The 15,785-nt window shown below is 23.6% G+C and overlaps 1 protein-coding gene across 3 annotated transcripts in view; it reads left to right on the forward strand.

Annotated features, from left to right (window-relative positions):
- The window catches only part of LOC122511209 (Fanconi anemia group J protein homolog), a 120,600-nt gene that overhangs the window by 76,942 nt on the left and 27,873 nt on the right, over positions 1–15,785 (forward strand). For 2 of the 3 annotated variants that reach the window (XM_043626326.1, XM_043626327.1), the window contains exon 4: positions 3,369–3,407. The exons of the other annotated variant lie outside the window; for it this stretch is intronic. In XM_043626326.1, coding sequence (XP_043482261.1) covers positions 3,369–3,407 — 39 coding nt within the window. The remainder of the gene's footprint in view (positions 1–3,368; positions 3,408–15,785) is intronic. 3 annotated transcript variants of the gene reach the window in all.

Genomic DNA, 15,785 nt, shown 5'->3' on the forward strand with positions numbered 1-15,785 from the left:
TTCAATTATTTCCAAAAAGTTTAACATAATTCTTGTCGAAATTTCAATTATCTTTGTAAATAATAAAATTCTTCTCTGAATTTCAATTATTTTCAAAAATTTTAATAAAATTCTTCTTTGAAATTCAATGATTTTTAAAAAGTTTAATAAAATTCTCGTCAAAATTTCAATTACCTTTATAAATAATAAAAAAAATGTTCAATTCAATTATTTCCAAAAAGTTTAACATAATTCTTGTCGAAATTTCAATTATCTTTGTAAATAATAAAATTCTTCTCTGAATTTCAATTATTTTCAAAAAATTTAATAAAATTCTCGGCAAAATTTCATTTATCTTTATAAATAATAAAATTCTTCTTTGAATTTCAATTATTTTCAAAAAGTTTAACAAAATTCTTGTCAGAATTTCAATTATCTTTATAAATAATAAAATTATTATTCTCCAAAGTTCAATTATTTTCAAAAATTTTAATAAAATTCTTCTTTGAAATTCAATGATTTTTAAAAAGTTTAATAAAATTCTCGTCAAAATTTCAATTACCTTTATAAATAATAAAAAAAATGTTCAATTCAATTATTTCCAAAAAGTTTAACATAATTCTTGTCGAAATTTCAATTATCTTTATAAATAATAAAATTATTCTCCAAAGTTCAATTATTTTCAAAAATTTTAATAAAATTCTTCTTTGAAATTCAATGATTTTTAAAAAGTTTAATAAAATTCTCGTCAAAATTTCAATTACCTTTATAAATAATAAAAAAAAATTGAATTCAATTATTTTCAAAAAGTTTAATAAAATTCTCTTAAAAATTTCAATTAACAAAAAAAAAAAAATAATAAAATTACCATCCAAAATTCAATTACTTTTAAAAATTTTAATTACATTTTTGACTAAATTTCAATTATTTTAAAAAAGTTTAATAAAATTTTCATCAAAATTTCAATATTAACTTTATAAATAATAAAATTTTCCAAAATTCAATTATTTTCAAAAAGTTTAATAAAATTCTCGTCAAAATTTCAATTATCTTAAATTATAATTATCTATAAAGATAAATAAATTAAAAAATTTTAATAAAATTCTTCTCCGAAATTCAATTATTTTCAGAAAGTTTAATAAAATTATCTTCAAAATTTCAATTAACTTTATAAATAAAAAAATTATCCTGAGAAATTCAATTATTTTCAAAACTTTTAATAAAATTCTTGGTAGAATTTCAATTATTTTTAATACAATTTTCATCAAATTTCTTGCAAGATGCAATTATTCTTAAAAATTTTATTAAACATTTCTCAAGAGAATTCAATTATTTAAAAATTTGTTGGTAAAATTCTTTATGAAAATTCAATTTTAAGAAATATTCAATTGTTTAATAAAATATTTATTTTCATTGTTAAATAATTGAATTCTTGTATAGAATTTTCTAATAAATATTAATTTAAAAATGAATTTCAGAAATTAAGAGCTTTGAAAATTTGAACTTTTCATACTTTTAATTAAGAATTCTGTAGATTTAATTTTTCTCAAAAAGTTTAATGCAATTGTTTTTTAATTATTTGAAGTTTTAAATTTCTAATATATATTTAATTGAAGAATTGCCGAATAATCGATGAAATTTCGTAAAATTGAATTGTAAACAAAAGAATTTGAAAATTCACAAAGGACTTTTTCAAAAATTATTTTAAAAAATGGACTTAAAGAAGAATTTCAGTTGAAAATTCTAGAAATGAATAATCGTAATGATGAAAATAATTTTTGAAGAAGTTACAGTAACAAAGTAGCAAGTTTTAATTATTATAAAACATGAAGAAAGCGATTACTCCGAGTCGAAGACTCGGAGTGATCGATATCTTCATGTTTTATAATAATATTCTTATATGTTATTGAATTTCAAATTTTTGTATATCTTAATTTTTTATAAAAAAATAATGATTAAATATTTATTTAAAAATGAAGTTATTGACGTTTTCGAATAATTTTCGTTTTAAAAACCTGGAATTCCGTTTTTAAATTCCGTTTTTTAACCTGGAAAACCTGGAAAAGTCATAGGGAATTTGAAAAGAGCAAATAAAGCGTGCACGCTTGGCAACCCTGTTAAAGTGACTACAAAGTTACTTATAAGATTTTGTAAGACTTTTTAAGAAGTACCTTAAGTTCTTACCTTTTTAAGTACCTTAAAAGTGACTACAAAGTTACTTTTAAGAATTTTAAAACTTTTTAAGAAGTATCTTAAAAGTGACTACAAAGATACTTTTAAGATACCTAATTTTTGTAGTGTAAGGATTGAAAATCCAAAAGTACTAGTTGTTCTATCTTTAGAACGTTATTATTTTCATTTCGCAAAGAGTATAGTGCTAAGGTCAACATATAATAATATCAAGAAAAATAGTTAAATGAATATATTAAAATGGTTATCGAAAGAAAATAAATGTTGCGGAATGATATGAAATAAAATTAAAATATATTAAATTATGAAATGAAGAAAAAATAGTTTAAATAGAAATACTGCGCAAAAAAGGTGACCCCACTTGATGTCACATATTGTTTTTATCGTGTGGCGTACTGTATATGCTTTTGCCGAATGAAAATGCTTTGAGTAAAGTGATAATCTTGGCTCTTGTCGCGGACATAAGTTTTTTGGATATTAAGCTGCAGCACGTCGTCGTGGTCGTCGTCGGTGCCTTTGATGAACCCAAACGTTCGCCTAACTCTTGCTATTATATTTAGAGTGTATAGGTGCGTGCGCGTACAATTTCTTGCACATTACGATTAGTATTTAATGCGCACATTGTAAAAGGGCCCTTTCCCGTATCAGATGTTCGGAGGGCCTTAGACCAGTTATTAGGCTCCTGACAGGCCCATAATCCAATACTCTAGTTCGAATAATACAAACTCAAAATATAATGCCTATTAACAGAAATCCATTCACTTGCACATATGTAAGTGAATTTTAGTGGTAGTTGCTTATTTCAAACTTTTACGTGTATATATATATAGCTGTTCTTAGAAAATCAACCTTCAAATATTTATCGCTTCATTCAAAAAGACTATAATTTCCTCTCGAATTTTCTTCTATTTCTTTATATTCTAATATATGGCCATTTTTCTATTCTTTGTATATTCTAAAAAATATTGCTTTTTGCAATCATTTTGTGTAGCAAATTGCACACGTTTTTTTTAACGATACGAATTGCAATCGATAATCGATTTGTTTTCATACATTAACTTAAGGAAATAAATCAATTATTATTAAAAATTTATATATTTACAGTTTTTTGGGTTTTGATATCAAATTTTTTTATTCACTTATTTCTTTATTTATTTGAAAAATATGAAATTCTAAATTCCAATTTTATTCTGTTTTAGAGGAAGTGGCCAAAGAAGAAGAAAAGCTGAATTCAGAAAGTGAGTACAATTTCAAAAATTATATTATTTATCGAATTATTTCATTTCTCAGGGTTTCTACAAATTTCTCCTTATAAAATTCCATGATTTTTCCATAATTCCCAGGTAATAAATGATAAAATTTCCATCACATATTAAAACCAAATTTTTGTCAGTTAAGTCAGGTAAAAGTTATGGAAAAAATTTTTTGTCAGGGAAATTAAGACAATTGAGACTTTTTCGACTTTTCTTCCAAACATTGCAACAAAATACCACAATTTTTAGTAAAAAAAAAAAAAGTGCAACTTATTTTGATTTTTATAATGCGAAAAATAACTTTAAAACAAATCTTTCAAAAATTGTTTTTGAATAGTTAAAATTTTGTAAAATTTAATTGAAAATAATTAATTTATTTCAAGTATTTTGTTACAATTTTTGAAAATCAACTTTTAAAGAATTTTAATTGCAAATTTTGAAAATAATTAAAATATCAAAAATTTTAATGAAAAATCTTTAACCCCTTCACAGTCGAGTGAAAATAAAGTTTTTGTGCCATAAGTGTTCAAAAAAAATTTTTTTTTTTTAAATCATGACATTGTCATATTATATGTTTTTGAGGTCACTGATTCAAAATTCGTAGTCGAAAAGTCAAAATTCAAAATGGCGGCTTCAAAATATCGACCAAAAAAAATTAAAAACTTAACGAATTCGTAAACTTAAAAAAATTTTTTTTGTCGCCTTTTTAAAGCTGCCATTTTAAATTTTGAATTTTTGACCACGGATTTGGAATCAGCGACCTCGAAAATCCCCGAGTAGGCATTTTAAGGCATTTTCAGACAGATTCGTTAACTTAAAAATTTTTTTGGGCGCCATTTTGAATTTTGAATTTTCGACAACGGATTTGGATTCAGCGACCCCGAAAACCCCCAAGTAAGGATTTTTAGCCAGATTCGTTAACTTTTAAATGTCTTTTTTTTCGATGGCCCTATAGAGCCCATGGACATACAGGGCACGACATTTTTATGGCTCTATAGAGCCCACTGACAGTGAAGGGGTTAAAGGTAAATTTAAAAATAAAAATAAGCTTCTAATTTTTTAAAATACAATATTTTCAATATTTTCAATTAACATTTTAGAATTATTTTTAATATTTTGGAAAAAACAATAATATCTTAAAAATTTTTAATTAAAATAAATTCATTAGTTTTCTTAAATTATACAAAAATTCTTTTAAGAAATACAAGTATTTTCGAAAAATTACATTAATAAAATATTTTTAAAAACTAATTATTAGAATTGTTTTGTAATAATTTTTTAAGATTCAAAATTTACTTTCTGGACTTATTACAATTTTTGAGAAATCATGGTCCTGTTTATAATTAAAATTCTTTAAAAATTTGATCATTTTTATTTATACTTTTCAAAAATTCAATTATTTTTGAAAGATTTCACCAAATTTTAATTGTTTGGAAATTTTTCAAAATTAAAAAACTATTATCGTTTAAAAATTATTTATAAATTCTTGTGAAGAATTTTATTAAAATCTAATAGAATAATTGAATTATTTCAAAAAAATTTAATTAAAATTGTTTTTAAAATAATTAATTTCTTTCGAACAATTTTATTAAAATATTTGAAAAATCATTGAATTCCTGAGATAAATTCTATTATTTTTGTAAATAATTGAATTCTTCCAGAGAATTTAATAAAAAAATTTTTTTTAATAATTGATTTTTTCAAGGAATGGAAATTAAATTTTTAAGAATAATTTCATTTTTTGAGCAATTTCTGTAAAATTGTATTAAAAATAATTGAAATCCAGCAATTAATTTTATTATTTATGAAAATAATTGAATAGTTGCTAAGAATTTTATTAAAATGTTTCAAAAAAGTGAATTTCTGTGAAAAAATTTGTTATTTTTGAAAATAATTGAATTCTTTATAAGAATTTTATAAACATTGTTTTAAATAATAATTAATTTTTTCGAAATATAATAAATATTATGAAAATTTTATTTTAAGTAATTGAATTATTGTGGAAATTTCAGTTTGAGAAAATAATTGAATTTTTCGATTAATTAATTTAAAATAGTATTACCATTTATTGAAATTCTTCGATGAGTTTTATATTATTTATGAATATAATTGAATTCTTGGTTAGAGTTTTATCAAACATTTTTTTAAATAATTGTATTTCCATGAAAAATGTTATTATTAGGTAGTGAAAATAATTGAATTATTGCACTGAAAAAAAATTTGATTCAAATAACCGATTAATTGACTATTATCAATTAAATATTTACTTGAATCGAATAATATTTATTGGAGTCAAGTAAATGGTATTTGAACCAATAATTTTAGTATTTGAAGCAAATACCATTTAATTGACTCCAATAAATATTATTTGATTCAAGTAAATATTTAATTGATAATAGTCAATTAATCGGTTATTTGAATAAATTAATTTTTTTTTTGTCTGGAGAGTCACAATTATTATAAAAAATTGAGTTTATGCATTTAAATAATTGAATTCTAAAATAACTTTTGGAAAATTATTTAAATTAATTGATTCAGAGATAAAGTTTAGTTGAAAATTGTAGAAAATAATTAAATTCAGGAAGGGTTATAATTGTAATTTTTATAAATTATTAAAATTCATAAATTTTACTCATGAAATCCAATGATAATTTCATGATTTCCAGGTTTTCCATGACTTGTAGAAACCCTGATTTCTTATTGAATGTTGAAAAATATCGACTCCAAAAATAAAAATTATTCGATTCGAATAAACGATTACTTGTCTATTATCAAATAAATATTTATTTACATCAAATAATTTTTATAAAGCAACTAAATGGTATTTTCTTCAAATACTGAAATTATTGCTTCAAATTCTGAAATTATTGGTTGAAATACAATTTATTTGATTTAAATGAAAATTTAAGTAAATTTAGTATAAGTAAAGTTCAAATACTAAAATTTTTGGTTTAATTTCTAAAGTTACTTATTGGTTGAAATACAATTTTTTGATTTAAGTGAAAATTTTAAGTTAATCAAATAAATAAGTAAAGAAAAGTAAATATTTATTTGATAAGAGAAAAGTTTTATCGGTTATATTTGAATTAATTAAATTTCATATTATTTCACATTGTGACACTTTTTTACAAAAAAGATATTTGGATTTACTGATTACCCTCGCAATTTATTGTTCAATACTTTTGAAGTACTTTCCGAAAAGTTTCGCGAAAAGAAAGTGAGAATTAGTAAACAAATTTTTAAACGCTCTAAAAAGCGCTGTGAAGAGAATTTTTAAATTCGTTTATAGTCTCTCAATGGTTTCATTTTTGCGAATTGCACAATTCCCTGCGTATAAATTCAAGTTGAATGGTTCAGTTTTGAAATATGAATATTTTCAGATTTATATATACATATATATAGTAAATGTATGAATATATACACACAATATAAGAGCGTTAGACGACTCACTTGCTTTCGACTAACCATCCTTAAATTTCCAGACTTCTGAATCTATTGTAATAAAGCAAAAGCTGCCCCAAATATTGTGTAACACATTTTTGTTCATTTGAGCATAAAAATTTTGAGAGGTTATTATATTTATAAAATGAATACAGTTTATATGAAAGCATCTGCGTTTAAAATATTCGTTTGTGAAAATGTTGGAATTTTTTTCGTTTGCAAAGGTATATTTTATAGTATATATATGATTGATTTTCATCATTTTGGAAAAAATGGAAAAAGTTAAGCTATATTCTGTGGATGGTTTAATTGAGCGGTTTTTTCTTCTTGAAATCATCTCACTAAACTTTTGTTAAAACTGAAAATATATAAATTCGTTACAGGTTTTTTTATAATATATAAAAAAAGTCTTTTTATTTGTCGAGAAAACAGTTTTTATGGAGTTTAAAAAATTGTTTTTTATTCGCAAATCTCTATATATATATATTTGAAGTACGTTTGGCATGGTCTTTATTTTAAAACAAGAATTGTGAAATAGGCAATTATTTTTCAAACTTCGATTAATTAAAATTAAACTTGACGACCAATAAAACTCGTTTAAGACACTTAACAAAACTCACCAAAATTCCATTCCAAATTTTTATTTTCCTGACTTTTTCCTAATTTTTATCAAAGTACTTCTTTCTTATTCTGCTAATAAATTGAATTCCTGCAACGAATTTTATATTATTCGTGAAAGAATTTAAATATTTATAAAATTAATTTAATTCTTGCGAATAATTTTATAAAAAATTTTAAATAATTGATTTCTTTCGACTAATTTTATACAAATTCTAATTTCAATAATCGAATTCTTGAGAAATTTTTATTATTCATGAAAAGAATTGAATTCTTACGAAGATTTTTACAACAAATTTTTTAAATAAATTAAATTCTGTTTGTAAATTTTATAAAAATAGTTGATATTGAAAATCATTGAATTGCGAAAAGTTTTTAAAAATAATTAAATTTTACAAAGAATTCTATTAAAATTTTTGAGAATAATTGAATGTCTGTGTGATATTTTATTAAATTCTTTTGAAAATAATTGAATTTCTATTAAAAAACATTTTACTATTTATGGAAATAATTGAATTCTTGCGAAAGATTTTAAAGGAATTTTTTAAAATAATTGAATTTCCAAGAAGAAATTTATTACTTTTAAAAATAATTCAATTCTTTTGATGAATATTGTTCTTTATGAAAATAATTGAATTTTGCAAAGAATTATGTTATTTATCAACATAATTGAATTCTTTCGAAGAATTATTTATGTAAATAATTGAATTCTTGGGAAGAATTTTATTAAAATTCTAAGATTTTTGTAAATAATTGAATTCTTCAAGAGAATTTTAAAAAAATATTATTTTAAATAATTGATTTTCTCGAGGAATGAAAATTAAATTTTTAAGAATAATTTCATTTTTTGAGCAATTTCTGTAAAATTGTATTAAAATTAATTGAAATCCAGCGATGAATTTTATTATTTATGAAAATAATTGAATAGTTGCTAAGAATTTTATTAAAATTTTCACAAATAATTGAATTCCTGAAAAGAATTTTATTATTTATGAAAATAATTGAATTATTGCGAAAAATTTTATTAGAATTTTTTTAAATAATTGAATTTCCAAGAATTGAATTTCTGAAAAGAATTTTATTATTTATGAAAATAATTGAATTATGGCGAAAAATTTTATTAAAATGTTTTAAAAAATTCAATTTCTGGGAAAAATTTTGTTATTTCTGAAAATAATTGAATTCTTCATAAGAATTTTATAAACATTGTTTTAAATAATTAATTTTTTCGAAATATAATAAATATTATGAAAATTTTATTTTAAATAATTGAATTCCTGTGGAAAATTTTATTTGAGAAAATAATTGAATTTTTCGATTAATTAATTTAAAATAGTATTACAAATTATTGAAATTCTTCGATGAGTTTTATATTATTTATGCATATAATTGAATTCTTGCTTAGAATTTTATCAAAAAAATTTTTTTTAATACTTGTATTTCCATGAAAAATGTTATTATTAGTGAAACTAATTGAATTATTGTGAATAATTGTATCAAAATTTTGTTAAATAATTGATATTTCCGAAAGTTTGTTGAAAATGCTATTCTAAATTAATTGAATTCCTGTGGAAATTTTATTATTTATGAGAATAATTGAATTTTGGATGAATTTGATCAATTTTCGAATATTTTTTGAAAATAATTGAATCGTTTTGAAGAATTTGATTATAATTTTTGAGAATAGTTTTTTGATTTCTAGTATTAGCAAATTTAAAGTAATGTGGAAATTTTCAAAAATTAAAAATGAAATAGCCCGTGTAGAAATTTTAGTTTGGCTGTAATCAGGGCCAAATCGGGTAAAATAGGGCCCAAATCAGGGAAAACATGAAATGAAACGCTTTATCCGATAGGGACCTGCCGAGAAATTTTTAAATAGGGGCCTATTCGGGTTGTGAAAGGGGCCACACTTATCTTAATTAATTGTAAATTTGACAGTCTTTTTCGCTGTCATCAATGACATTCTTAGTTTATTCAGTAATAATTTATTTTAAATAACATTTTTTAATTTAATAAATACAAGAATAATAATAATAGTAATAAAATTCAAAATAAAAAGTGCTGAGCTTTAATTTAAACACTATCTAATAATAGAACTAATTGTGGTAAAATTGTGATACCAATGAAAGAAGAAATACAAAATATTCTCTTTTCTCAGCATTACAAATGTTAATTATTTGAAGATAACGATTAGTTTCCTTTGAAAATAAAAATTACCATTTTAATTATTTTTTTATTGAAAATTCAAAATTTTTTAAAATTATTTTTAGATGCTTTAAATATTAATTCTTCTATCACTTTTTTATTATGAATAAAATATGTACTTGAAACTGACTAGCCTATAATTATGTAATAGAAATTATTTTTTATTTTAATTAATATGAATTTTAATAAATTAGTTATGAAAAAAAATGTAAATAAAAGCAAATAAATATATGTAAATATATAAGTAAATAAAAAAATTAAACAACAAATAAATAAATTGAAACAAATAAAAATAAATAAAACAACCAATAAGTAAAAGTATAAAAAAATAAATATAAAGTATAAATAAATAAATTAAAACAAATAAATAAATAAAGGTAAATAATTAAAAAAATTAATAAATTAAATTTAAAAAAATATAAACGAATAAATATATATTTATTATAATATAAACATAACATGAAATCACAGTATATAAATTTTGACAATATAAACTTAAATCGAAAATGTATTTTTAGTGTTTTTTGAGACAAACTATAGATCTGAAATTCTATAAAAAAAATTGTACATTTTACTTATACTTTCATTGGCGTTAATGTTTAATTTTTGGAGCTGTTTTATAAAACGATATTTCTTCACAGGTTTTGAACTGTTATGTTTTCTCATTTTCAAAGCGTGAAAACGGACTGACATCTGTTAATAATAATTGAATGAGCAGTTGGAAATAAAAGAAATAATAAATGTTCAGCATTTTAAAAATGACATCTTCAATATGGGTCCCTATCAGGCCCCGAAAACTCCCAGATCAGGTTATAATGAGGCAGTCCTCATCGGGGCCACATGACAAACAGGATTTAAATAGGTCAATTTCTACACGGGAGCTTTTATTAGCTAAAATCTAAAAAAAAATACCCACATAGCATAGCGTAAAAAAAGTAGTAAATAGTAGGTTTTAGTGGATGAGTGCGAAGCCTGAAAATACTCTCTAAATTTGAATTATAGTTAAAAATAACTAATTTGATAGCAAAAAGTCAATCACTGATTCAAATAGTAATATTTTACTAATGAAATAGTTAATAATGACTAATTATTTATTAGTTAAATTTACTTTTAGGTTACGTAAAAGTGACTGAAATTTGTAGTAACTAATTGAATTAGTAAAATTTGACTATTTTTTTAGTTATTTTATAAATTAGTGATTCTCTACTAATATTTAGTTATTTTTTACTAATTGCTGAAGCAAAAAGTCATCCACGATTTTACTATAATAATTAGTTATTTTTAACTACTTCAGATTTAGAGAGTAGTTTAAATTTTCGAAAAAGGACACAATTTTCATTTCTTTCCAAAAAAACTGTCCAAAATTGTGAAACAGGTTCTCCCACAGCATTTATAAACTTTCAGCAATATTGACAATATTGCTGCCAGTTTCACAAATATTGAGGCAATGTTGTCAATGTTGCTGCAAGTTTAGATGCTGTAGGGGTTATTTTTGTTAAAATTCAAAGCCAAAACGCTTCTTGAAGACCACGTTAATTTAAGACCCCGCTTTATTTATAGTGATAAGGATTGCAGTAAATACGGATTTTTCCGTTTTTATAATAATAAACTATATATTTTGAAGAAAGAGTCGATAATAAAGTATAAATTTTCGAAGAAAAAGTATAAAATGAAGTATACATTGAATAAGACAAAGTTAGAAAAAAACAGGTATATTTGAGCACGTATTGCTCAGGGATAGGAGAATAAATAGGATGGGTGGCGAGATAATGAGCTGGCGCGCGCGTTGATATCAGTGGAGAGAATATATACACACAGAGCAGCGGAAGCTTGGAGAGTGCAGTGTGTGGCTATATAGTAGAAGCGTACGATATATACGGGTACCATGTCCGTGTTTACGTAAATGTCCTCTATGTTGAAGTACATAGGCCACAGACACTATTTCGTGTTTGGGATCAGGGGTTGGGCAAGCGTTGGTCGCCATGGCGACAAGCAACCCCCAGGACCCTCGCTTCTCGTTGCTGGGGTTGGTTGAAAGGGTGGCTAGGGCGGCTAGTGTAGGTTAGGTTAGGCTCGCTGAATGTCACACGAAGCAGGGGACAAGGACGCACCTATCGGGCCAAGATGGCCGCCTCGACACCATCATGTCAATAACACTATCCTACCCTCTGGGCTCTGTGCTGGGCTCAGCAGCAGCCAGTGTTACGCACTCACTCTCTCACTCTCTCTCTCTCTCTCTCTCTACCCTTCCTCCTCCATTTTCGTTTTTCCTTCTTGCAAGCACCTAATTAACGTCGGTTGCCGAACGCGCGCGGTGCACTATATGTATATGAGAGAGGAGGGGAGGGGGGACTCCCAAAGCAAAAGACCACCCTTCAACGCGACCACGTAATTACGTTAAGGGCCTTCGAAAACTTCGTTAGCTGCATTCCCATCATTAACTTTGTTGTGCTTACTTAAGCGTACGCGTCGATGCAAAAGTGGTTCAGTTGCATATGCGCAAGTAGAATGGATAGTTTCTTTTTTGGGGAAAGTTTCAACAAAATGTATTGAGATATGCTGCATATTTCTATCCATGTACTAATACTGATTTTGTTATTGTAACTATATAGTTTTTTTATCTATGTTGGCTTCCACTAAAACTGTATTGGTGAAAAATATTCTTACTAGGGTTATTATTATGGTTATGCTCAAAAGAAAAACCCAATTTTTTAAATTAAATATTCCTACTAGGGTTATTATTCGTTATGCTCCATAGAAAAAACCCAATTTTTTTGTTTTTGTTACAAACATACAAACATTTTTGATTTAGGTTCTTTGATCTTAAAGTTTCTTGTTCTACTTAGAATGTTGCAAACTGTTCTGTACTCTTTCCATTATTTTACTGCATACACGGAGAAAAATGGAGTTTGAAAAACTGGGAGTCAATATTGAAAAAACAGGACTCAGTCCAGTAAAAGTACATTAATTCATTTCCATCAAGCATCTTAGGGTATTGCGTATAGTGTATAGAGGGCCTTAGTTCCAAATTTCACTGTAAGGAGCATTGAAACACAGGCGAAGATTATAAGGCGCGCTGCAGTGTGCATAGTAGAGAAACTGGACTCAGTCCTCTACTTCGAAATTTTCACAATAAGGGAACGCAGGCGCGGAACCTGTCAAAATAAATGGCCGACGCGACGCGAAACGAGTGTTTCCTTTTATTCACTTCGTCAATTTTATATAAAAAGAAACAATAACCAATCATTAAAAAAAAGAAAAATATGTTAAATGCACTCTTTATATATTCATATTCATTAATTCACAAGTTTTATTCTATTTATTCTTCCCACATCTTCATACTTACAATTAACAACTAAATGCATCGGAAAATCTTACAATCATACGGGATTGAACACCTACCTAACCATACAACTAAATATACGCATATAATTATAAATCGCACGCTTTTACATTAAGCCTCTCGGCTACACAATCGATGGGGAAAATTTCCTATTTAAGAAACATCCCTTACCAATGAAATAAATTAGATCATGCGTGGATTTTTAAATGTCTCAATTTATATTTGCTTCAAAGACTGAAATTATTGATTCAAATACCGCATTCAATTGAGTCAAATAAATATTATTTGATTCAAATAAATATTTAATTGATAATAGTCAAGTAATCGGTTATTTGAATCAAATAATTTTTTTTTCAGTGTAATTTGATTGAGAAAAGACAAAAAGTTTGTAAATTGTATATACGATATAAATATTATTTAGAGAATTTTAGAGAAATTAGAAATATGATTACAGAAATTCAATTATTTTCAAAAGTATAATAATAAAATTCTCCGCTGAAATTCAATTATGTTCACAAATTTTTTTAAATTTTTGTTAAAATTTCAATTACTTTTAGAAATAATAAAAATCTTCTCCGAAATTCTATTATTTTCGAGAGTAATAATATTCTTCGCAAAAATTAAATATTGTTCAAATATAATAAAATTTTTCTTAGGGATTCAATTATTTTCATAAATAATAAAACTAATTGCAGAATTTCAATTACTTTTAATACAATTTTAATCGAATTCCTCAAAAAATAGAAAATTCCTCTTAAAATTTTTATTAAAATTCGTCAAAAGAAGTCAATTATTTAAAAATTTATTGAGAAAATTCTTTATGAGAATTTAATTTTAAGAAACATGCAATTATTCAATAAATGGTTTTTTTTGTATTTAAATAATTGAATTCTAGTAGAATTTTCTAATAAAAATTTATTTAAAAATGGATTTTAGTTTAAATTTTAGATTATATTTGAATATTAAAAGTATTAGAGCGTGAATTTTTAGAAATAATTGATTTTTGAAAAGGTTACAAATTAAAATCTTCGAAAATCTGAATTTTTCATATTTTTAATTAATAATACTGTGGAATTAATTTTTTTGGAAAAGTTTAATTGCGGTAAAATCTAATTGTAAACAAATAAATTTGAAAATTCTCAAAGAATTTTTTCAAAAATTATTAAACATAATGCATTTTTAGAAGAATTTTATTTAAAAATTGTAGAAAATAATAATTGAATTAAAATTTCTGAAAATAATTGAATTTTATTAAATTTGGAAAATAATTGAATTCCTGTTATGATTATTGCTATTTATGAAAATAATTGAATTTTACAATGAATTTAATAAAAATTCCTTAATAATTCAATTTTGGCGAATAATTTTCCTATTCATTTATAAAGATAATAATTGAAATATTGACGTAAATTTTTTTAAAAATTTTGAAAATAATTGAATTTTTGGAAAGAATTTTAATATTTATTAAGATAGTTGTATTCTTTCAAAGAATTGCGTTAAAAATTTTTAAATTGAAACTAATTTCAACAGTAAACTTACAAATTTTTGTAGAAATTCCATTATTTTCAAGAGTAATAATATTCTTCGCAAAAATTAAATATTGTTTAAAAATAATAAAATTCTTCTTAGAAATTCAATTATTTCCACAAATAATAAAAATCATTGCAGAATTTTAATTATTTTTAATACAATTTTAATCGAATTTCTCGAAAAATGTAATTACTTAAAAATTTTAATAAATTCGTCGAAAGAATTCAATTATTTAAAAATTTGTTAATAAGATTCTTTATGGGAATTGAATTTTAAGAAACATTCAATTATTCCATAAATAGTTTATTTTTGTATTTAAATAATTGAATTCTAGTAGAATTTTCTAATAAAAATTGATTTAAAAATGAATTTCAATTAAAATTTTTTAAATAATTGAATTTAGATAGTAATTGAATATTAAAAGCAATATAGCGTGAATTTTTAGAAATAATTGAATTTTGAAATTAATTTTTTTAAATATTATTTTATGTTTTAATTTTCTAATATATATTTAATTGAAGAATTTACGAATAATTGAAATTCGTGAAATTGAATATTGTAAACAAATGGATTTGAAAATTGTCAAAGAACTTTTTCGAAAATTATGAAAAATAATCGGTTTAAAAAAGAATTTTAGATAAAACTTCTTGAAAATAATAATTGAATTGATGAATGATTTTTCTTTTTTTATTGGTAAAGTCCGTATTTTTAAATACTTTCACTAATTCGAGCCCTGCAATAAAATACTTTTCTTTTCAACCAATCATAATTATTATAATATTAAAAAAATAATTTTCCAAGAATTAAATCTTAGATAATATACAATATTAATTCGTAAAGTAAAAAATATGAATTATGAAAAGATGCTGTTGCTGCTGCTAGTGGATTTTTTGTGCAATTAAAAAAGCAGTCGACAGTCAGAGCATTCAATTAAAAGCAATTTGCTAAACTGGATCGCGGTTCTGAATTAATTGGCACTTGATTTCTTCCCCATTCACCACAGACTACTCGAGATTGACTTCAGGAAGGATCAATCGGTCCTCGAGACCACCCTCGCGATAACAATCCCTCTACTTAGTTTGTTGGCCCTGTATTTGAGAAAAGACATTGTGCGGATTCAATATTGTCCGAACCTTCAATTTTGTTTTGCTTTCTTCATCTCCCAATGTAAAAGTCTCTCTCTCTCTCTCTCTTACTCTCTCTTACTCTCTATATATATTTAGTTT

This window comes from Leptopilina heterotoma, unplaced genomic scaffold (assembly GCF_015476425.1).
Source record: "Leptopilina heterotoma isolate Lh14 unplaced genomic scaffold, ASM1547642v1 Lhet_81, whole genome shotgun sequence".
NCBI classification, from domain to species: domain Eukaryota; kingdom Metazoa; phylum Arthropoda; class Insecta; order Hymenoptera; family Figitidae; genus Leptopilina; species Leptopilina heterotoma.